The sequence below is a fragment of the Myotis myotis genome, unplaced genomic scaffold (assembly GCF_014108235.1).
Source record: "Myotis myotis isolate mMyoMyo1 unplaced genomic scaffold, mMyoMyo1.p scaffold_m19_p_3, whole genome shotgun sequence".
In the NCBI taxonomy this organism is placed as follows: domain Eukaryota; kingdom Metazoa; phylum Chordata; class Mammalia; order Chiroptera; family Vespertilionidae; genus Myotis; species Myotis myotis.
The window spans coordinates 168,193,460-168,218,739 of NW_023416335.1; the positions used below are offsets into that span (position 1 = coordinate 168,193,460).

The 25,280-nt window shown below is 37.4% G+C and overlaps 1 protein-coding gene across 3 annotated transcripts in view; it reads left to right on the forward strand.

The window, feature by feature from the left end:
• NELL2 (neural EGFL like 2) overlaps window positions 1-25,280 on the forward strand; it is a 364,677-nt gene that overhangs the window by 159,882 nt on the left and 179,515 nt on the right. For all 3 annotated transcript variants that reach the window (XM_036301575.1, XM_036301574.1, XM_036301573.1), the window contains exons 11-12: window positions 18,069-18,160; window positions 21,399-21,501. In XM_036301575.1, coding sequence (XP_036157468.1) covers window positions 18,069-18,160; window positions 21,399-21,501 — 195 coding nt within the window. The remainder of the gene's footprint in view (window positions 1-18,068; window positions 18,161-21,398; window positions 21,502-25,280) is intronic.

Below are 25,280 nucleotides of genomic sequence, written 5' to 3' on the forward strand. Positions count from 1 at the left end.
CCTGAGCTGATGTGGCGGCTCCGCCAGCTCCAGGCCGCCCTTGGCCCCTCTGCCTGTGGCTGCTCCAGGCCGCCGGGCTTGGGCCGGCCCCCCTCCCTGTCTCCGTCTCCACCCCAGACCTCATCTGCGCGCACAACCACCTCCTGCCCCTTCCTCCCATTACGGCGTCCTGGGCTAATTTGCATATTACCTCTTTATATATTAAGAATATATTACTCTGAAACTTTGCCTGGCACATAATAAGCTTCATATAAGTATTACCTATTATGATTGCTATAATTTAAAAACAATTTTATTGGGGTAACACAGGATTATAAGACCATATAGGTTTCAAGTGTACGTTTCTGTGATACATGATCTCTATAGTGCATTGTGTGCCCACCACCCAAAGTCAAATCATTTCCGTCACCATATATTTGGCTTCTTTTACCCTATACTACCACCCGCCCCCCACTCCCCTCTGGTAACCACCATACTGTTGTCTGTATCTACATGCTTCAGTTTTATATCTCACGTATGAGTGAAACCATATGGTTCTTAGCTTTTTCTGACTTATTTTGCTTTGCATAATGTTCTCGAGGTCCATCCATGTTGTCCCAAATGGCTGTATTTCATCTTTTCTCATGGCTGAGCAGTATTGCATTGCATATATGTACCACATCTTTATCCAATCATCTATAAAGGACATTTGGTGGGTTTTTTTTCCATCTCTCAGACACCATAAATAATGCTGCAATGAGCATATAGGGGCAAATAACTTTGCAAATAAATATTTTAGAGTTTTTTGGGTAGATGCCTAGATTATCCATATCAGTCCTGGATCAGAGTTTTGATCTGTTGTCCATTTGCTATGGCCATGACACATGTTGCCCTCCTAATATGCTGTGTTGACTATATCCTGCCTCTCTCTGAGATTCTAAGGCACAAGCAGAAAACTGGGGCAAGTGTGAATTTTAGACTTTCCCTTAGTGCTGCAGAGGGATGCCTGCATGCCAACTGGCAACTGTACAGAAGAAACTAAATCTAATGATAAAGAATATTTAGCTCATGTTCATTTGATAGACAAGGCAACTCAGGGAAGGTATGCTAGGTTCTCATCTCTGCTTCTCTTTGCTGCTTTTTTTCCTACCCTTTACTACCACCCGCCCCGCATTCCCCTCCTTTGTGTGTTGGCTTGATCTGCAGAATCATAGCAAGATGACTATAACAATTCTAAAAGTTACAGCCAGCAGGATGAAGGAAGTATCGTCTCTTTACACATCATTCTTAAGGGCAAGAAAACTTTTCCCAGAAGTCTCTTCTTAGGTTCCCCTCATTTCTCATTGACCAAAATTAGGACTCATGCCCAATGCTGAACTTATCATTAACAAAGGCAATTGGGTTACCATGTTTAATCTAGACTAATAACTTGGATAGAATAATGATAGGAAAACTATTTTCTTTAAAAGGCCAGACTAACTATTTTTGGTTTTGCAGGTCACATGTTCTCTTTTTGTGGCTATTAAACTATGTCTTTGTAGAATGAAAATAGCCATAAACAAAATGTAAACAACTAGCAAGGCTGTATTACAATAAAATCATATTTATTGACACTAAAATTTAAATTTCATACAATTTTCATATGTCATAACATATTATTCTTGTTTTCATTTTTTTCACCAGCCATTTAAGTATGTGAAAACTGCTATTCTTAGTTCCCAGGCTGTATAAAAATGAGTGGTAAGTGGACTTATCCTGTGGGCCATAGGTGGTCAACACTGAGTCAACCCCCAGGACCATACAAGCCGTTTTTACCAAACAAATTCTAATGTTGATATGTGTACATGTTCTAGGAAGTTCATATTTCATATCATTTAGATACATAAAGAATAGTCATTTTTCTTTTCTGAAAACACTTTGGGGAAAAATGCATGGGCCTTTGTTTATATTTTTCATCTCATGCTTTGATTTGAATGCTTGAGATGCAAACACAATACTAGTCTTTCATAGTAACTTTACAATTCAGTGAAAGGGGATAGATTACAATATAATGTGCTGGTGCCATGTTAGGGATATGTAGAAAGTGCTGTGGATTGATAATAGAGGAAAACTCTCTGATTTGGGCGAGTCACAGAAGGTTTCCCAAAGGATGATATATTTGAATAAATCAGAACTTTGCTATAAGGTCTTCCTTGAATAGTAGCACCTAGTTCCTGTAACTTCACTATTGAGTCCCTCTGCAGCTGGTCTATATTTTTATCTTGTTAGCTTGTAGTTGGTAACACATTTCTTTGTAGCCATCCTTTTGTCCTTTTTGTCCTCATTTGTCCGGGTTTTAATTAGGTCATGAGGGCCTAGAGAACAAGAATTCTATCCTGTTTGGATACGGAGGGTGGGTATGCAGAGATGTAGAGGAAGACTTAGTGTAAACATTAAATGACAGTCTGCAATTAATGAAGAGCAAAACCCATGTATAAAAATCAGCGAAAGAATGATACTCTGTGGGCTGATATGCCTTTAATGACTGAGGTCGATCAAAATTGTCGAGCAGCCAAGTAGCAAAGCAAATATTTTCATGTATTTATCATGGAAAATTATTGCAGAGCAATAAAAAATATGTGCCAAAAAAACAATTACAGAAAAAGAGGTGATTTGGAATTAACATAACTACCAATATCTTTAGAAATGTCCTGTATGAAAAATTGGAAAGGAACATGGAAAGAATGGTCAAATAAATACTGAGTCTACCTATTAAAGAGGCATAATTTTAGCAATGAAATAACAAAACAGGTGCTTTGTTATTATAAATAGTTATTGATTGTGAAGTAAATGTGTGCTGGCTAACACTGTTTGATTGATCCAATTATTACAATGTCCAATACTGCTGTATTCTGAGCAATTATGCATAACCAAGAAAACAGATATTTAGCAACTACACATGGGGCACTTAGAGTAAAATAAAATACTAAAAAAAGGGTATCTTAAAAAAACATACCCTTCACTCTAAAATATCAGATAATAACTATTGTTGGTAGAGTGTGGGGTATCTATTTAGAATTTTTTATATATTATTATTATTTTTTTTCTTTTCATATTTATTTATTTATTATTTATTTATTTATTTTTATTGCTTAAAGTATTACAAAGAGTATTACATATGTCTCCTTTTTTTATATATTATTTTTATTGAATAAAGAAAATATTGTTCGCGATAAGTGTCTTGATAAAAGTTTGAATAGCTAAAAATAACCTTATAATTTCAGGTAGTTAGTTATGGCATTAAAAATAAACCATGGCAGTAAACTGATCAATGGGTACATAAGTATGAGAATATTTACTTTGTGACAGTAATTTAAATAGATAAATTTATAACATAAATTAGGGTATTTTTATTACTTTCAATAAAAATTAACTTTATGCTTGCATAAGTAAGTTTGAAGGCAGTATTGCATTATATGTTATTTTCCTTTTAAATTCATGGGGGTGGTAGACTAAGTGTAAATTAGACATGTGCTGATTCTATACCAGTAACTGTTATTTTTATATAAAATTGTGCTTTTCAAATACCCTTTGCAAAATATTATCAATAAGAATAATTATTATAAAAGTTTAAATTATTAGACAATTAGCCTGGGCAAATTTCCAATATTAGATATGTGGGGTGACTTTTTTTCTGTTCTCTCTTTGACTACTGTTGAATTTGTCAGAACTACATGTTGGCAAAGGTTTGCTTAGTTAAAAAGTACATATATGACAAGCTGGTGTTCACTCCTTGTTGCTGTCATTTTTCTTAAAAAAAAACAAAACAAAAAAAAAACAGAGCTGATTCCAGCATAAATTTGTTATTGAACACTATTTAGCCTAGTATTTACTTTGCACTTTAGAACTCTAGAGTCTTAATTTTTGCCTTGTAATTTCTATGTAGCGTAGCTTCCTGAGAGTCAAAATTTTTTTGTTTTCTTTTTTTTCCATTACTCAAGGAGATATATTAGAAAAAAATATGGCCACAAGAAACGTCTAAGCTTTTATTGCCTATGTTTTCTTCTAGGATTTTTATGGTTTTTGAGTCTGATATTTAAGTCTTTAATCCATTTTGAGTTTATTCTTGTGTATGCTGGTGTAAGAGGGTCATTAGTTTCATTGTTTTGCATGTATCTGTTCAATTGCCCAATACCATTTATTGAATAGACTATCTTGACCCCATTGTATGTTCTTGCTTCATTTATCAAATATTAATGAACCATAAAGGTGTGGGTTTATTTCTGGTTTCACTATTCTTTTCCATTAATCTATATGTTTTTATGTCAGTATCTTTCTCAAGATTGGTGTGTCTATTCAGGGTCTTTTGAGGTTCCATATAAATTTTTGGAATATTTGTTCTAGTTCTTTGAATATTTGTTCTAGTTCTATGTCTTTGGTATCTTGAGAGGAATTGCATTGAATCTCTAGATTGCTTTGGGCAGTATGGACATTTTAATGATGTTAATTCTTCCTATCCATGAACACAGTATATGCTTCCACTTATTTGTACCTTCTTCAATTTCCTTCCTCAGCATCATAATTTTTTGTGTACAGGTCTTTTACATCCTCGATTAAATATATTCCTAGGTATTTTTTTAGGCAATTGTAAATGTGATGTTTTCTTAGTTTCTCTTTCTGATAGTTCATTATTGGCATTTAAAAACGCAACTGATTTCTGGATATTTATTTTGTATCCATCTACTTTACTGAATTCATATACCAATTCTAGCAGGGATTTTTTTAAAACATATTTTATTGACTTTTTACAGAGAGGAAGGGAGAAGGATAGAGAGTTAGAAACATCAATGAGAGAGAAACATTGATCAGCTGCCTCCTGCATACCCCCTACTGGGGATGTGTCCACAACCAAGGTACATGCCCTTGACTGGAATCAAACCTGGGACCTTTCAGTCTGCAGGCTGACGCTCTATCCACTGAGCCAAACCGGTTAAGGCTCTAGTAGTTTTTTGGTGGAATCTTTAGGGTTCTCTAAACAAATGTACTATACCAAACTAAAAACTGTTTACACAGCAAAAGAAACCATCAACAAAATGAAAGGCAACACATTGAATGGGAGAACATATTTACCAATGATACTCCTTTTAAGAGGTTAGTATAAAAATTTATATAGAACTTATAAAACTCAACACACAAAAAACCCCCCAAACAATCCAATTAAAAATGGGCAAAGTACCTGAATAGACACTTCTCCAAAAAGAACATACAGATGGCCAATAGACATATGAAAAGATGCTCAACATCACTAATCATCAGAGAAATGCAAATTAAAACCACAATGAGATATCACCTCACACCCGTCAGAATGGCTGTCACCAATAACTCAACAGGTGTTGGTAAGAATGTGGAGAAAAGGGAACAATCGGGCACTGTTGGTGGGAATGCAGATTAGTGCAGCCACTATGGAAATCAGGTGGAGTTACTTCAAAAAAATTAAAAATGAAATGGCCTATGACCCAGCAATTCCACTTCTGGGAATATAGCCAAAGAAACCCGAAACACTAATTCAGAAGAATAGTGCACCCTATGTTTGCTGCAGTGATATGTACAATAGACAAGATTTGGAAGCAGTCCAAGTGCCCATCAGTAGCTAAGTGAATACAAAAGCTGTGGTACATTTACACAATGGAATACTACTCGGCCGTAAAAATAAAAAAAAATAAAAAAAAGGACATCTTACCTTTGGCGGTGGCATGGGTGATGGGTGGACCTGGAGAGCATTATGCTAAGTGAAATAAGCCAGTTCCTGAAAGACAAATAACATATGATTTCACTTATATGTGGAATCTAATGGAAAAAAATAAACTAGCAAAAAAAATAGAAACAGACTCAAGATACAGAAAAGAGACTGACAGCTGTCAGAGGTGAGGGGTGTTGGAGGGTCTCCGTGAAAAAGGTGAAGGGATTAAGCAAAAAAACAAAAACAAACAAACCCAAAAACCCACAACTCACACAGAAAGGCAATAATATAGTGCTTTCCAGAGGGAAAGGACTGCAGGGAAGGTGGAAGAGGGTAAAAGGGGATAAATGGTGATGGAAGGAGAATTCACTTGGGGTAGTGACCACACAATACAATATACTACAATATACAGTTGATGTATTATAGAATTGTACATCTGAAACCTGTATAATTTTATTAACCAATGTCACGCCAATAAATTCAATAGCTTTTTTGTTTTTGTTTTAGCAGCCCTTAATAGAGTTGCCTGCTTCATTCCTTCCTTTATATATCTATTTTTCCATATCTATCATCTATTTATTTACTTGAGTGCTTGTTTTTAATTTGCTTGACTTAGATTTTTATTACTGACTAGAGGCCTGGTGCCCGAAAGTTTGTGCACTCTGGGGGTCCCTCAGCCTGGCCTGTGCCCTCTCGCAGTCTGGGAGCCCTCAGGGGATGTCCAACTGATGGCTTAGGCCTGTTCCCCGCAGGAGGCAACCAGTGGGCTGATAGGGGGACGGCTTTGGCTGGTGAGCTGCTGGCTCCAGCCCCCATCTCCCCACTGCCGCCAGTCCTCGCCCCCGATATCCATCCCCTCCTTTTGCCCACTGGCACCTGCCTTGGCTGGTCTGGTGCTGCCCGCTTGCCATCCCCGCCCCTGCTGACTGGTCATTCTGCCATTCAGTCGATTTGCATATTAAGCTTTTATTATATAGGATTAATCTGAACATCAGTGTTCAGCAGAGCATTTATACTACTTTATTTTTAATCAATTAAAAAGTGAAAGTAAACACACACACAAAAGATAAAAGCTGAGAATGGAATTTTCTATTCTGGTTAAAGGAAGTCTAAGTTATTTGAATCAACCTTTTCTGAAAGTAAGAAAGGAGAATAAAAATATTTAAAAAATCAAAGACATCAAGCAGTTGAATAAAATGGCAAGATATTACCAGACCAAAAATGAAGAGAAACCCAAAGAAGAAAGCACAGTGAAATAAACAAGCAGTGAAGCTACCTTGCTGTGAGGAATTGTGTTCATTCTTGGAAAATTTGAGCTTTCTTTTTTTTTTTTTTTTTTTTGGTAGTTGGGGTGGTCTTAGCGCAGAAAGGGGGCAGAAATAAAGGCCCAAACAAATATATAAGATGACCCTCATCACAACAAATTGAACTTCCAAAAGGCTGTGTTGCCAGGACATGAAGCCTGAAACAACAAACAAAAGAGACAGAGAGCAAAGATGTCAGGTTAAAATGAAGCAATACTTAATATAGTACAAGTCTGCTTATTATGTTTGAAGAAATAATAAGGTAAGTCTGGGTTCATCTTCAGGCAATCAGAAAACGTAAAATAGCTAATTTGATAAAAAGGAACAGAAACTTTAGAAATGAAAATACAATAAATGGAAATAAAATATAGCCTCAACAGATGAATTAAATAACAGAGTAGGCAGAGATACATAGAGAACTAGTGAACTGAAAAATAGGTCATGAGAAATATCCAAAGGTCAGAAAAAAAATTTTTTAAAAAGAAGGAAGATACTGAAGTGGCAGAAGAAGAGACAGGGAAGGTAGAGGAGAATGTTTAAATGAGAGTCCCAAAATGAGAGGGGAGGAAGATGGCTGAGAATTTTCTGGAACTCATAAAAACACCAATCTACATATTTAAAATGGATCATAAACCTAAATGTAAAACTTAAGCCACGCTAATTTCCACCTCTTATTGAAGTTTTCCCCCATAATTCTTTTCATATTAGCTTCTCTTAAGTTTGGTCTCAGCTAAAATTTCATCTCCTCAGAGAGGTAGTCCCTGAGCAACCCGAAGTGTTCCCTGATCAAATCTAAAAATGTCCTGGAAGTTATTCAGTACTCAGATTTTTGCCTGTTTTCTTTACTTAGTGTTATCTGCAATTATTGTTTATTTGCCTGGTAGGTTATCCTTGAATCCTCCTCTACATTGTAGATTCTGTGAGGGCGCGGGCCATATCTACCTGGTCACTGCTGCAATCCCAGTGCTGGGCGCAGTGTATGGCATACAGTAGCTACTCAGTATTTATTGAGAAGATGAGAATGAACACTTCCATAATTTTCTTCTTTATAAATGGAGGTGAGAAGAAATACAGCAATTTATATGGTAGTATCTTTGAAGGTCAGAAAGATTATGGAAAACCCTTTCACTTCTTAATTCCGGAGACTTTTGGAAGGATTGTGATCAAATTTTGACTGATTACTATGAGAAATGTTAAGTTTGGGGTAATTTAATTCTTAATTTCCAGACTTAATGTGTTTAACATTTTAACCTCAATGTTTTATTTAGCATAGCTGTAGAAAATTTTACTTAATTGGCCCCACAGAGGGAAAATCATTTGAAAATAGGAAAAAGTGATGTATTTTAACAAATATTTTGTCCCACAATACAACACAGCTACAGTTAATGAGTTTCAATCTCCAGTCTTACAGGGTCCATGACTTTTCTCTCTCTGACTCTGTGTGTGTAAAAAGAAATACTTCTTAAAAATAAAATAAAAATTGAGTGCTTTGAGAAAAGCTGATAAACTCAAACTGCTAAAAATATATGTTCTTGAATTAGATGTCAGTAAGACAATGGTAAAATGTTATGGAAGAAAACAGTATTAGGACCATCCCTCTTCAGATTGCTTAAATAAAAAACAAAACATTAGAAATTGTAGACAACACTTTGTAAGTTTTATTTATTTAATCAAGACTAGTGAAGCACAAAGAATCTGCATTAAGGAAAAGTGTTCTACTTCAGAACATTGTTGAATGTGTGTGATTTGTGTTTTTAATTAAAATGTTTACAGTACATATTTATTGCTGTCTATGACTTCTCACTTTAACTGATTTTTTTCAAGCAATGGGACAAATACCTCTCCAGAAAACAGGATAAAAAGGCTTCTACTGTATATCTATGTGATTGTCCCCATTTAAATGTTAATTGTATTTTTCTCTTTTCCTAGTTCCTTATTCTCTTGCACAGTAAAATAGTTTTCAAGCTTAGCTGTACCTGGACAGCTTTTAAAAGCAGAGTCACAGGTCCCACCCTCAGGAGTCTTATTAATTTATCTGGCATGCAACTGGGGGGTAGAGTTTTAAATGTTCCTCAAGTTCTTGTAATATAAATCCACAGTTGAGAACTGTTGACCCAATAGGTTGGGAGCATATACATTGGATAGGAAATCAGTTATAATAAATCAGTTCCAGTTTATACAGGGATCCTGATTAGATGTTCATTAGGATCAGGCACTAAGTACGTTATTATGATCACTATCTGATTCTGTTATCTGAATATATCATGAGTCATCTTTCTCTCATTCAAATCTCCTTCAGTGCTCATGTTCAAATGCTCCTCATCTTCATGCATTTCCAATTCCACCCTTGCAAGACGTTGCTTTCCTCCCTGTTTCAACACTGCTTCTGAGATGGCTGCAGTTAGGTGACCTAGTTAGTGTTCATGTTTCCTGAGCTAGGCTGAATTCTCCCTGAAGGCAGGAGGCGCCTTCCCAGGACAGTGGCTGGTGGACAGAAGGTTATCACTAGTGCTTCTCATTTCCACCAGACGTTGCTGCTCTCGCTGCAAGTCTTAAGGAGATGATTTTGCTCTGTGCTTTCCTTTCTCTTGCTCCCTCTCAACCATACTTTAAAAATTGCCCACCCCCTGCTGCTCCCTCTGCCCGCCTCTGTCCTCAGCGTGCTGTGCCTTCTACATGTCTTGTTCTCCATGGATCTGGCTCCCTTTAACCTGTGCTGCCTCTCTTCCCTTGGCTCAGATGCATGGCATAATGCAAGGAGTTATTCATATACCTCTTCGGAAACTGCGTTTAAAATACGCCCTCCTGAGAGAGCTACCCCCACAATTCTTTCCCCCTTTGTTTTGCCCAAACATCAGAGGCTGTTTTAAACCAGTGCAATTACCGTTTCAGGGTTTTTACCTGTTATCTCTTAATTGAGCATTAATGTCTTGTTTACAATGAAAAGAATCATGCTTTACAATTTACAAAATATTTCTATGCTCAATACCTCCTTCACTGTAATATTGGGGGGGGGGGGGATGTGTCTGAAAGGTGCCAGCTGTTTTGGAAAATGTTCCACAAAATTAAACCAAAGATTAGGTGTTCAAGTTTTGCCTGAGTTCATTGGATTTTTAGTGGTGAGGAAAGATACATGGAAAGACTGTCAGATGAATTCCAGCCCTGGCTTTGAAACTGACAACGTGTGAATGTTTCCTTATTATATTACATGTTATGTTTTCTTTTAAAGTGATAAAACCTGTCACCTCATGTTGTGTTCATGTTCTGTCACTTTCAATGGTATTCATGTATGAACATGAATACTGTATCTTTCTCCAAGTCTTTACCTCCACTTATTAAATTTATTTTTCTTTCCCCCAGGAGATTAAATGAGTTGATTACAGTGTCTTTTTTAGAGGCATCATTCTATGCTATCTAAGCCAGGATCAACACTAAAGCCAGTGATGGAAAGGTAGCTCAATGAAAAGAATTTCAGAGTATACTTAGTCGCAATTTAAATGGATAAAATTAAATTTGGGGTGAGAGCACTGGATTCTTCTTTCTTCCAGCTATACTAGTAAACTTAGCCTTTCTGCTCCTATCCTTTGAATATCCAGTTCTTGTTTCCCCAGGATATATAGCCCCTGTAACCCAGAGGCTGATCTGGACAGGGTGTTAGAATTTTTGCTTTTGCTCTATCCTGGAAGTTATTTTTGTCGTTTGCCTCTTAACCCCCCACTCCTGCTAGATTTATGGTGTTCCAGGGCCGTTTCTCTTTTTGGAAGAATAGTTCACTGACCTAAATTAAGATCCCCTAGGAGACGCATTCGTGGGTAGGTCCTTCAGAAGTCCAAGGGCATGATATATAAAGAAAAGAGAAAAGAAAGTTGTGCGTCTACTTTCATGATCTCATTTCCTAAACTCTAATATTAGTTTTGCAAACAACGAAATTCCCCCGAAATGAATGAGATTCTTGTTAAAGGAAGCGATAATGTATGATTAATGAATTTGTGTATTATTTAAATAATCTGAAATCTTGATCACTTTAAATAGCACCGACTTCAAAAAATTGGTTTTATGTGGAGGAAGGAGGCTTTGCATCGGATGGTCCAAGCCTATTTCCGTTGTACATGCTCTCTTGTTATTCCTGTTAGCTAGTTACTGCTATAAATGGTAGCCAGCTACTTTTCTTTTTTTTTTTCACTCACCGGTAGACAAACCTGCTCACATTTCAGGCGCTTCCGCTCTACTGCAGTGGAAAGTAAGCTGCCAAATTACCGAAAGGGCAAAGTATTTCTGGGAGACCCAATTTAGAGAACCTTTATCATAAGAAGCAAGATCAAAGGATAATGGTATATTTAAAGGAAAATGTGAATTTCAGAGAGGTCCAGTTGAATTGTTTTCAGACTTTTCATCAAACAGGATGCTGGAAGAGAACTTAAAAAAAAGAGGAACAAACCTTTAGAGTTCATGCCGGGTGCTGTGTAAGATCCAGAGATGAAGACACTCGCTGTTCCTGTTTTTATGTAGGAAGATTTTAAAAAATGTACAACTCCCTAAAGAAAAGGAAAATGTGTTGAGTGCCCTAAAAGAGATGTAAGCATTGTAGAAGAGGGACAAATTAATTTATAGCTGCTAGTGCTCAAGACTTTTATTACAACCAAATTGTTAACAGTTGACTCCAAGTGAGTCCATATTACAAAAAAGATTATGGGCTGGATAAATGCAGCACAGTTTATTTGGAATCTTTTAATAATATCAAAACACTTTTAGATTGCTTTTTTGTTTAACTCCACAGAATTTTAGGCTCCCTTGTGAATGCATTTTTTGTGCATTTTAAAAAGCTAAAATATAAATATGAATATGCATATTTACAGTTAATGAGATATTTTCTCATCCAACAGCTTTGATTTGTGTATCAGTCACTCTTAAATATCATGTTGGCTTAGAATGAAATAACTACTATTGTACCTGAGATGTTTAAGAGCTCTCCCAGAGGAAATTAAGATTTCAAAGAGCACCATAAAAAAGCTACTACTAAATACAATTCTGCCTTTACAGATGGCTTAAACAATTTAAAGATCTCTGATACCACCCTAGCTGGTTTGGCTCAGTGGATAGAGCATTGGCCTATGGACTGAAGGGTCCCGGGTTCAATTTGGTCAAGGGAACATGCTTGGGTTGTGGGCCCGATCCTGGTGGGGGACATGCAGGAGGCAGCTGATCAATGACTCTCTTTCATCACTGATGTTTCTATCTCTCTCTCCCTCTCTGAAATAAAAATATTTTTATCTTTAAAAAATAGATCTCTGATACCTAGTGTTTTCAAATATAATTTTAAAGAAACCACAAATCCCCTTTCCCACCTATGTGAATTATAACTGATTTTGTTCTTAGTATCTATAACTTTTAATTTTATGTTGGATCATTTTTAAAAGTGTTGATACCAATTGGGAAGTTTAAAGTTGACAAATGGTTTTTCAATCCAGTGATAAAAAGGAAAAGTTACATATGTACTGAGGAAATGTTTTGAAGTGAAATATGATATGATGTCCTTTTGCTTTTATATTCTAACATATTTTTCTATAGATTTGGATATTTCTTTCTACAGTGTTTTGTAGAAGTTGATTGAAATCTCATTAGAGGGATCTGCATTTTCTGATTGTGCATCGATAACCAGTAAATCTGGATTTTAATGTGTAATTTAGGGTGTTTTGAATTTTACTGGCTTCTGTCACTTACCTGTTTCTCAATCTGCACTATAAATTACTTTTCACTTTTTTTTACAAGTGATGACTTTCATATTTACATCTATACCATTTCCTGTCTTTCTAATTCTACCTGATAGTTAAAACGGGAGGGAAATGAAGTGAAAATACTTTACATTAATTGTTTTTGCAGAGTCTTTCTTAATTATAGCGCTAGTAACTATGAAACTAGTGATGTTGAATATAGCCCCAGTTAAATACATATGCCAATTGTTATGTCATCCTACTGAATTTCCCCAAGTTCTAAATATGCCCCCACCTATGGCAAAGAGTCCGTGCACTGGACAGCTCTGGGTGCCATAATTCCCATAGACCAGGATATGAATGGTACCCCCTGGAGTTATACAAGCAGCATCATTTACCACAGTCACAGTAAATGTGCATTTAACATTGATTAATATTAATAATTTTTTAAAAAAATATTTTTATTATTTCAGAGAGGAAGGGAGAGGGAGAGAGATAGAAACATCAATGATGAGAGAAAATCATGGATTGGCTGCCTCCTGCATGCCTCCCACTGGGATTGAGCTCGCAACCCATGCATGTGCCCTGACCAGGAATCAAACCTCGACCTCCTGGTTCACAGGTTAATGCTCAACCACTAAGCCACACCAGATGGGCATATTAAAAATTTAAGAGTAGATATAGTTGTATGGGTTAGTCTGATTTCACAGGGCCTACCTTCTTTGTCTGTAAAGTGATAGAACTGTATTTCATGATTATTTTCCTAGAAATTTCATATCTTAAAATACATATATAATATATACATGCACTATATTCAATAAATAATTTAAACATAGATGTTTAAAAATGTAGCCGAGTTGATAGAGTTCTGCTTTAAGCTGGTAAATGATTTGGGGTATAGGAATCCAGAATTATATCAGAAATGTAGTGTGTATATGCACACACGCAAACACTTGAGCATCCGACGTGGGGAAGCCTTTGACTATGAACATGTGAATGCAATTATATTAAAGAACTCAGTACAGCAAAATGATTTTTTGTTTGTTTGTTTTTTGGTTGGAGAATTGATTTCTTTTACTTTATACCAGGGGTGGGGAACCATTTTTCTGCCAAGGGCCATTTGGATATTTATAACATCTCTAGAGGCCCGGTACACAAAATTCATGCACTCAGTGGAGGGAGGGGGGAGAGTCTCTCAGCCTGGCCTGTGCCCTCTCACAGTCTGGGAACCCTCAGGGGATGTCCGACTGAAGGCTTAGTTTGACATTCTTTGTACTGCCGTGGAGTCGGGAGAGGCTCCTACCACCCCTGTGAGCCCAGCTTCTGGGTGAGTGGCACTCCCCCTGTGGGAACACACTAACCACCAGGGGGAAGCTCCTGTGTTGAGAGGGATTGAGCTGAAATCGGCACCCCAAAAATCTCCCAAGGGGTTCCGGATTGTGAGAGGGTGCAGGCCAGGCCGAGGGACCCAATTGGTGCATGATCAGGGCTGGGGGGGGGACACGGGAGGGACCATGGGATGACTCCAAGGTGTGTCCAGGCCAACTCCCTCAGTCCCGATTGGCAGACCCCAGCAGCAAGCTAACCTACCAGTCGACTGTCTGCCCCTGGCAGTCAGTGCATGTCATAGCAAGTGGTTGAGCGGCCTTAGCATATCCTTGGCATATTATGCTTTAATTGGTTGAACAAACGACTGGACGACCAGACGCTTAGCATATTAGGCTTTTATTATATAGGATTTGCAGATCATATAAAGTTATCTATTTAAAAATTAGCCAGCTATAGTTGGTCAAACATTTAATCAACTCACCCCTAATGCCTTGGCAGGACCAGGTCAAATGATTTTGCAGGCCTTTTATGGCCTGTAGGCTGGATGTTCCCCACCCTTGCTTTATACTCTACTAGAAAAAGGTCAGCAGGCAAGTACATTTCCGTTAGGGAATTCTAGAGACTTTCTCGCAGTCATTGTGGTAGCCATGTGATTATTATTATCTCTGAGGCTTTGTTCGTCATACTTGCAGGGGCCTTGGTTAAAATCGGATAGTAGGCCTACTCTGCGTTCCTTCCTGTTTGGACACTTGCTCTCAGTTCCTTCCTCTTGCCTTTGGCCTACCTCATTTTGAAAATCTCTGGATTTTTCCTTACAGTGAATTTGCATTTTTTTTTAATGTCTCCATTTTTTTCTCTTAAAATGTATTTGTTCTGTGTTGCACTCTCTCATGTCCTTCAAAACCACCTATTCCTGTAAACCGGACCTCTCTTCATGCTTTCAAGTGAATTTATATGACAGCCACCTGTGCTGGTTATTCTTCCCTCACCTCCTTCTCTTCCCAGGTCCATGCCCCAGGAGCCAGATTTCTGCAGACTGCATCACCCTGGTCTCCCTGCCAGCTGGCATTGGATAGGGTTTGCCAATGGAAGGCACAAGCAGGAAATTGGAAAGCAGGAGGAGAGGCAGGAGAGAGAGTTGGCCATGTCTCTTCCCTGCTCCTTCGCTGCACCAGCCTGTGTTTCTGGCAGTCGCTGAGTGTCGCATGATCACGCTCTCACTCAGCAGCCTCTCCTTCGTGACTGGCTCACATCGGGCTCCAGTAAAACCATTTCCTTTCCTTGTTCCTTAGCCCGAGGGTGAAGATGACTTCCCACTTGGCAGAGTCTGGCTGCACCAGCTTTTATTTGTTGCCTTACCCTTTGCTAGTTGTCCCCTCTTAGAAGTTCACCACTCAGTCTCCTGTGCTAACATTAGAATTGATGAGTTTCTCAGTTATAGCACTTCAGTTCGGCTTTCGTTGTAGTTAGTTGTGCATGAGTCTGTCTGTCCTACTACAGAGTGAGGGCCTGAGTCAGTCCCATTCATCTTTTCCCCCCCAATAAATTATTATTATTGTTATTACTTCCCTTGAACATAAGAATCTGCATTTCTTTTCATATTCCTAAAATCAAAGTAAAACATATATAAAGTACATAAAATGCACTTATCTTAATATTGATCATTCATCTGGCTACCAAACCATAGTGGGAGCTCAGTACAGGTCTGTTAAATGTATTAATAAATAAATATGACTTTTGCCCCTTCAATCTACTCCTAAGTCCTAAGGCCATCCTAGTGGCATTTTCAGGATTTTTTGTAGTATTTTTAGGAAAGATTATAGATTTTTCTGAGTTCAAGACAAAAACCACTCACTTTGGTTCTCCCTGAGCCAAGTTCACCCTGTTTGTGCTCATTGCTTGGAAGGATATGAAGCAATTGTGATCTCGTTTGTTTTTGTGCTTCCTCCCTCTGCCAAGCTCCATTTGGTGCCCTATCGTCCCACAAGTTGCCTATTTGAATCTTTTGAATTAAGAGTTTCTAACAGACGGTCCATCTGCTCTGCTTGAATATTAAATTATCATAAGACTTTGTATGAGGAGAACTTACCCTTGTGTTTCTTACAGGACTTCCTCTCCCCTCTGCTCCAAAAAGGCTTGGAGCATCGGTTTTTTCCTTCAACATACCCTTGGACTTAAATAGGCTGCAGTTATCAAGTCATATAATAGGCTTAGAAATCTTTGAATGGCAGGTGCTGAATGGGAGTACGAAAGTTTTATTTGTTCTCATTATCTTATAAATTGTGCTACTTATTAGGTGTAATTGAACACATGCCAGATTTTGGCATTTTGAGGTTACTGAATCTCATAAGAAAAGAGAAAAAAAAGCACACTTAAAAATTACATGTTGGAGAGATATATTTTATAATCAGGTTCATTAAGTAAATGCACATGCTATTTATTCACATGACAGATAGTATGCAGCTGACAAATCTGTAGTTTTATGTTGAATATTCATGAGTGAGCAAGCTTCAGCCAGTTTTTAAGTAGTATAACTTATGCATGTGAGTTGTATTTTCTAGCGTGCTCCAAAATTTTAAGATCAGTTCGCCAGTGATACATATTGTATAGTGAAATTATTAATAAAAGCTGAGTAAGGAGATTGGTTGTAGGATGACATTTAAAAAATATGCATGCTTTCCATTATGTAAGTGTGCATAAATAATCAGTTAATTTTCAGCAAAGGTGAAAGTTGGTTTACGCTTTAAATATGAATATTTGTAGTACAACCATATATATTTATATTTAATGTTATTAATAGAAAGTATGTCTAATTTCTGTATTAAAATTATGCTGTGCAACTTGATACTTTAAAAGTCATGGGAATATATAAATTCTGAAGATAAAAAACCTTCCTTCTAGTCTTACAATGAAATGTAAAGGAAATATACACATCGACTTAGTAAAATTCATGTAGTTAAAAGTGAACATTGAATTTTGTACATAGGGTTAACATACTAGAATTTTAAAAGTGAACATTGAATTTGGTACATAGGGCTAACAGAATCTTTTCCTGTCATCATTTCCACTGGTCTTTTGAAATAATTCGCTTGAGGTGATGGAGGTGTTGTAGGGCTTCCAAGCCTCTACAATGCTGAGTGACATCCTTTTAGAGAAAAACAACAGTTAGTTCAGAATCTTAGAAGGGGGTCTAAGCCAGAGACTGATACTGAAGGTTAAGCCTCAATGGCTTCAGGGTAGATCTGTCTCCGTTATGGTGAGGAGAAACCTGGGTAGTGTGAAGCATTCCTTTCAAAACAAGCACACAATTTCCCTTCGCTAAACACTTGTATGAATTTTAAGTAAATGTTTTGAAAGTCTCAAAGAATTATTAGACACTTTCTATACATTTTCACTAATTAAATTAATGTTTTCCCCATCGAATGAATGTGAAGTTCTCTTCCAAAATTTCATTTAATTGTGATGGAAGCAAGGCAGGCCCAGATTCAACATCCTAGATAGGGTGCCCTAACCCATCTGTCCTTAAACATAAAATAATACCAACCCATGACATGACATATACATGCATGTGCTGAAATTAATACAGCTTCTTTTGAATTTTCTGTTTGAAAGTTCTATAATGGTATATAAAAAAATGAACTTTCCTCATATTTGTGTTGACCTTGATTTGGAGCCACCCTATGCACCTGCTTAATATCCCAATATGTGAGACATCATCTAGCGGCAGATGATTGGCTGAGAGTTTGTTTATGGACACTCCTTTCTCAGAGTCTAATTCTGACTTGCCATTTCCATTGCCACTTACCCTTTCTGTCCCTTATTTTACTCTCTGAACTCAAAGGGCATGATGGTAACTCAACCCTGCATGTGCCTTATGTTAGATTGAATTTAGGTGTATACTTACTCAAACACCGTGGAAAGGCAGGAGAACAGAAAACTATTGTTGCAGAATAATCTGAACACTTGGAAACTATTTTTCTCAATGAAAAATAAAAAATAAATATGTATGTATTTTTTCCCCCAAAGCAATATGCCAATTTCAAGGGCGAACCTACTTTGAAGGAGAAAGACATACAGTCTATTCCTCGTCTGGAGTATGTGTTCTCTATGAGTGCAAGGTAAGAAAACTTTTCACGAGTTTTTCAAAACTATTTCAGTTATACAAACACAGTTAATGTTTCCTTAAAACCTCACCCTTGTGATACCTTTAAAACATCTAAGGGAAAATTTAAGATATAAAGTAGAGTTCAAATATATTGAAATTCCCATTATTTTGCAAACATGTAAATTAATAGTTGTAAAATATTTTTACCAATATATAAAATGCTTTTTTGTAAAATTAAAGTTTTATGAAGTTATCTTATATTTTCTAAATTCAAATCACCTCCCTATTTTCTGTTTTGAAGAAAATGTAGCTAAAGATAGACAGCCTGTTGTCACTTGAGGTTTTGACCCTTGTAAGAAATATCACTCAATCCAATTAAAAACAAAACATAAAAATTACCTAAAAAGAATTAGCTGTTGGATGGAGATGAGGCTGATATTAATCTTAATCCCTTTGGGAGGAACATCTTACAAGATTTGAAAGGGAATTATTTTTAAATGTACTGCCTTGGCCTCTTGAAGTATGCTTCTGAAGCAAATTCAATTCTTTTTAACTCTGCTTCTTGATCTGCTCATTGAAAAGCTAAGTATGTTTCAGAACACTTCATATTTGCCTTTTATAAACTATAATGTTATATTTCTTGACAATAATGTATTTCAAGCCACATTCTACCTGAAGGAAACTGTCTATATATAAAGTTTCTGCTTTAGGGTTTCATTTCTATTTGAATTTTAATTTTCCTTTTTAAATGCCTCCCATACATGAGTTTTGGGGATGATTTAGTATGTATAGGTTATGTAGAAAATTAAGTTAAATGATTTACCATGCTGGCACCACCAATAAACGACAAACATTTATGAGTTTTAAATGTTGGGGAAAGGAAAATCCTAAGATTTTTGCCAAGATAATTGAATATAAAAAAGCCAACTACATACTTCAGGCATCTTAAGTTGAAAGACTTTTGGGATAAGCAAGAGGAGACATAATGAGGCAAGACTGTGACAGATTTGATTTCTAGAATACGAAAGCTCTGCTTTCTTCATGCTTATTGTGAAGTATTCTAGCTGCTCCTTTGGTTTTGAATGGGGTCTCCTCTGATGTGGGAGCTGACGCATAGGAAGACTGTTAGCATGGATTGCTGACCTGTATTTCAAGGGGGCCCGGCTCTCTGTCAGCATTCCTATCCCAGTGCTGCTTTGAGTGGAATAGGTCCCACTATACAGTAAGAATTGGAGGAAGATACAGTGACTCCAAATTGAGAAAATAGAATCAGAGAAAAGTCACTTTAAGGAAAGTGGAAAACGTTCATCAGCTGGCTTCTAATGGTAAACTCTAACTTTGAAATATCAGCTCTAAATTTAAAATTCTCAAGGGTGACTGAAGTTTTCTACCTAATGTGTGTGGGTGTGTGTATTCTTTTTATCTGACCATTGTGTTTCCTAATACTAATCATTGTGGTTTAGAAATTTACTGGGATAGTTGATTTTAAAATAGCTATAAAATGCTTTAATTTTAAATTGGTTTAGTGAGAAGTCTTTATAGACAACTCTGGTTGCTTAGTAAATATTTTATTTGCTCAAACAAAAGGCACCATTTCCTACCCTCTAATGCTGTGCTGTCCAATGGAAATATGATACGAATAACAAAGGTAATTTTTATTGGGCTAAATTTTCTATATTTAACTTCATATATCAAATATTATTTTAACATGTAATCTATATAGCACTCTTAATGAAATATTTTACATTATTTTGTCATGCTAAGTCTTCAAAATCTTGTGTAAATTTTACTGCATTTGCAGTGTTCAAGAGCTCTATGGAGCTGGTGGCTATTGATTATACAGCACAGCTATCCCAGATTATCATAAGCTTTTGTAGTTCTTGACTAAATTCTGAACAGTAAGGACTTCCATTGTTTCTTTTCCCTCAGGTCCCTTGGCTTCTGTATTTACACCTCTACATAATTGGCAGCTCTCTTATGCTTCTATTTTCTGGGCTGTCAAGTCTAATCCTTCTTTGTTCCTTTGCTGTCACTTTTGTGGCCTTGAAAATGTGTCCTGGGAGTATGGGTAACACAGAAAAACACTGTGGTTCTGGAAATAACATTATCAGAATGGATATTGCTGTCAAGTCAAAGGAAGACTAGCATTTGACTCCACTGTATATACATGTCCTGCCACTTTCTTTTTTTTAAGATTTCTTATTGATTTCAGAGAGGAAAGGAATCTAACCATGACCTCCTGGTTCAAAGATTGATGCTCAACTACTGAGCCACACTGGCTGGGCCTGCTACTTTCTTGCTAAGAGATTATGATTTGAAGATCTTTTTCATACATAAACCGGGAAGAGGGAGATGTTGAAATGAATACTTCTCCCATAAACGCAGTTCTTACAGAAATGATAACTAAAAATCTAGTCTGTTGAACAGCATTGAGTGTACGCCTGCAAGTTTCAACAGTTATTTCATTACTTATGTACCAATAAGCATAATGTAACATTGTTAATGACCCAGTTTTTCAGAGGTTAGAGACTGACAGTCTAGAAGCCAAATGTTTGCTTTGAGAGCAGGGCTGATACATTTATCAGAAAAGTATTTTGTATTTTGGTTTCTCCTTGAGAAGGATTTTATCTACTTTGATTGCTAGTACTGTAATAAGACATTGATTTATTCATCTCTTTAAGGAAGTTTTTTTTGAATACCAAATACATGTCAGAAGATATTTTAGGCATTCATTCTCAGGAGATATGAATCCGGCCATCATTCCCCTTATAGTTTTGTTGGGAGACCACCAATAGTCCTCCACAAAGACACCTGTGAGAATCTCCTTACAACAGTTTAGAAAAATTTCAAATGAGAATGTTAAAAAGCTCAGTTTTTATTTATTTATTTATTTTCAGTGAGCTGTTGATCTGATTCAAGCTGTGTCTTTGCCACATTGTCATCTGGATGTGCAAATGTGTTGTAAAACCAGCAGAATTTTTCAGGATTGCCCTGAAAAATGATCATGTTTGGCATATTGTAGGCATGACGGCAGTATCCATTTTAAAGTGCTTTCCAAGCGCTGATTGTCCATTTCAAAGGCTTTCCCCTTGTGGTTTAAGATCATTAATGAGCCTGTGGCCTAGGCAGCAGTTCTCAGAATGAAAATTTTCGTTTTCTATCAGAAGAGCCCTTCCAGATTCTGGATCTGAAAACTTCTCAGGAAGTCCTAATTCAGAAGTCGGAAGCATTTATTTTCTGTTGTCTAACAGGAGCAGACCATGAAGCTGGTTGAGAGTTCAGGCTGTCCAGCTTTGGATTGTCCAGAGTCTCAACAGATCACCTTGTCTCATAGCTGTTGCAAGGTTTGTAAAGGTAAGACGACTTTTTTGTAAAGAAGGTTTATGTGTATGCGTCACCCTAGGAGGCTTTTTTAACCTAGATGAAGGACTCATTTTTATAAGCAAGTTATTTCTAAAGACTAGTAGTATTTCCCTAAATGCGTTCCTGATTTGGCACACAGTAGATAGTCATGAGGTAGTTATTATAGTAACTGAGTAAAATCAGAGTGCTTTCTACTCACCTGTCTCAGGCCCTGGATCTCTAAACTTCCCTCTGTGCCCTGGTCTGTTTCAGCATGACACTGCTGAAGAAATTTACACAACAGTGCTGACTCATTTTATGTTTGTTTGTTTGCTTCTCTTCAGTTTGTTCTTTTAATTGACTCAGCATGATTCCCATCTGCTTACTTCAGATCCCTCTCTTATCATTTCCATTCTCTTCACTCATAGGTGTCTATGCCACCAAGGAGAGAGTGGCCATTAGACATGTTTTGCGTTGCTTCTGTGATGAATGGCCTAGGACCGATAAGTAGAAGGGATTTGGATTTTTAGTTCAATATAAGAAAACAATGAATTTTACACTATTCAGATATGCAATGGGACACCTTAGGAGGAAGAGAGTTCCCCATTACTAATGATTCTTTTTTTAAAAAATATATTTTATTGGTTTTTTACAGAGAGGAAGGGAGAGGGATAGAGAGTTAGAAACATCAATGACAGAGAAACATCGATCAGCTGCCTCCCGCACACTCCCCACTGGGTATGTGCCCGCAAGCAAGGTACATGCCCCCAACAGGAACCAAACCTGGGACCCTTGAGTCCGCAGGCCAATGCTCTATCCACTGAGCCAAACCGGTTAGGCCTACTAATGATTCCTACACTAGATATTCTACTGTAGATTCAAGTATTAAACTAACGAATTGATTATATGGAACTTTTTATGATTCCTACCAATTATGAAATTATATGTACCTTCCTGTATTATCTTGAAATTTTATGTTTGTGAATCCATTTCCTTCATTGGACTATGCACCTTGAGGGCAGGGCTGGGTCTTTATATTCACCTCTATATCCTTAATACCTCAAACCTAATATGGGATATAGTTGGTGTTAAGAGCTCCTGTAGTTGGCACTATAGAGCAAACTGCTCTCAATGAGCTACTAACACTTGATTGAATAAGGAATGGGCTTTATGCTAATGCAAAGGAAATCTTAAACAGAAAAAAGTAAAAAAGTAACATGCCATTTTGTTTCCTTTTAACCTAATCTATTAAAAATAGACATAAGGTACCCCTTTCCCATTTTTAGCAGGGTGGTGCAGTTTTTTCTTTTTATTTCCTTCCTCCATCCATTCAATTATGAGTTTTAAAACCTCAATTCTCTGAAAGGCTCTTTGGGAATTTCAAAGTTGTTTAAGACTTGGTTTGCCCTTCAAGGAGCTTTAAGAGTAGCTCTCAGCAATGAAGGGAAACTACCAAAAAAGGAGTGTAGCCAAATGGACAAACAAGAAGGGTCATTGGAAGTTTCATCCTCCCAGCACCTAACTGGTGCCTTGCACAGAGCATGTGTGACATTTGATATGAATTAAGAGCTCATTCCAGTCACTTGATTTGGGAACTGGACAGTTATAGGAGCTATCCCAGTGCTTTTCAAGCTGAAATGTACATGCAAATAACCTAGGGATGTTATTAACATGCATATCGTGACCCGTAGGTCTGGGGTCGAGCCCAAGAATATGCATTTGTAATAAGCTCCCGGGTGATGCTACTAGTGGTCTGTGGGACCACATTCACGTAGCTACCTGTTGCTGCATAAAAAAGTGGCCCCCAAAGCTCAGTGGTTTAAAACAAGCACCCCTTTTATTATATCTCACAATATTGTGGGTCAGGACTTCAGAGAGGGGTTGGCCAGGACATTCTTCTGCTCCACATGGTGTTCACTGGGGTCACTCTGCTGGAAGCGGAGCTGGGGTGGAAGATTCTAGATGGCCTCACTATATGCTGGGCATGTCAGTAGCGATGACAGGAAATCTGGGCACAGCCAGAAGAACTCTTTCCTTCCCACATGATCTCAGGACTTCTCCCTATGGTCTCTCCAGTAGAAGAGTAGTCAGACTTCTTAAATGGTGACTGTTGGCTCTTAGAGGTTAGGTTTAGAATTAAAACAGCAGCACTTCTCCCATATTTCATTGGTCAGAGTAGTCACAGGACAGCCCAGGTTTAAGGGGAAGTGGAGCGGAGCTAGCCACGATAGGAGTGCTGAAATTGTGTGGCTACCTTTAATCCACACTGGTAGTGTGGAGGATACTAGAGAGGTAAATAGTATAAAAATTAGCCAAGATGGGCTAGGATGAGATTTGAATAAGAACCTGAGATAGGGCCTTTGAGATGTCAAGAGAAGCCCCAGTCACATTCATTTCTTTTTAAAAGAGCCATGATATAAAATTAAAAAAGCAAGTTAGAAAATGAAAAACATAGCTACAAAAATTGTTATATTTAGCCCTAGCCGGTTTGGCTCAGTGGATAGAGCATCAGCCTAAGGATGACCAAAGGGTCCCAGGTTCGAGTCTGGTCAAGGGCATATACCTTGGTTGCAGGCTCCTCCCCGGCTGGGGCCCTGGTGAAGCTCTTGCAGGAGGCAACCAATTGATGTGTTTCTCCCACATCGATGTTTCTCTCTGTCTTTACCTCTCTCTTCCATTCTCTCTAAAAATCAATGGAAAATATCCTCGGGTGAGGATTAACAAAAACAAACAAACAAACAATAAATAAAGGTGATTAAATGTTTAAAAAATTATTATATTTAAATTGTTTATAGTTTTAAAAGTTAATGTGTTTACACAGCATACTCAAAGCACAATGACAAAATATTCTGTGACCTATTAGTATACCCCCACCACCTAAGATTCTTATATAATAGGGATGAAATGGAGTCTTGGTATCACCATTAAAAAAAAATCTGATAAATTCTCTTAAGCAGCCAGAATTAAGAACCACTGGCTTAGATAATACTGGAACTGAAATTGGACAAGTTAGCCCTTCTTGAAACATTTAGTGCAATTTATAATAAAGGTTGCTTCTATTTCTGACTTCAAATATACAACCAACTGAATTCTCCTGGCATTCTCTGACTTTTAAACTAAAAAAAGACAAGTTCTCTAGGCTTACATTTTGAGTCAACTCCTACACTTACACGCTGTGACAAATTCATTTGTAATGAAATTGGCCTCCGGTTTCCAGGCCTCTCTGCCTAGTGCTAAAGATGCTGTGCTCACACCTGAGACACTTGTTCAGCAAGAGTTAGTCAGTATTCCCTGAGGGCAGAGCAGGAGATTAAAGTGTTGACCTTCCCACTAGGCTCTGCCAGTGACTGGAAGCCAAGCTGTGCACTGAAATGAGGCTCCAAATCTCCAGGCACCAACTCAAATCCAGCCAAGGCTGTTTTCTAGGTACCAGGCAGTTGGCTATCTTCTATAGTATCATCTCAGAAGCAGTGCAGACTTGATGTGGGACTGTGACTTAATGTGATACAGTTTTCATATCTGCGTTTTCCTCTTCCTCCCTGAGCAGCCCCTTTCTCTTTGTGCAGCGCCTCCACGTGCTTTTCACTGGATACCCCACTTTAATTTGGCATTGACTTCACTGTGACTTATAATTATAAGTAGGAGGAACATTGATATGCAGAAGGCTGAGGGGGTGTAGATTGTTCTCTCCCAACTTCTGGATAACTCACAGCTTCCCACATTATTCAATCACACCTTTTGGATTCTTATTATCTTTACATTACCAATAGCATTTAGTTAGTTTTTTTATA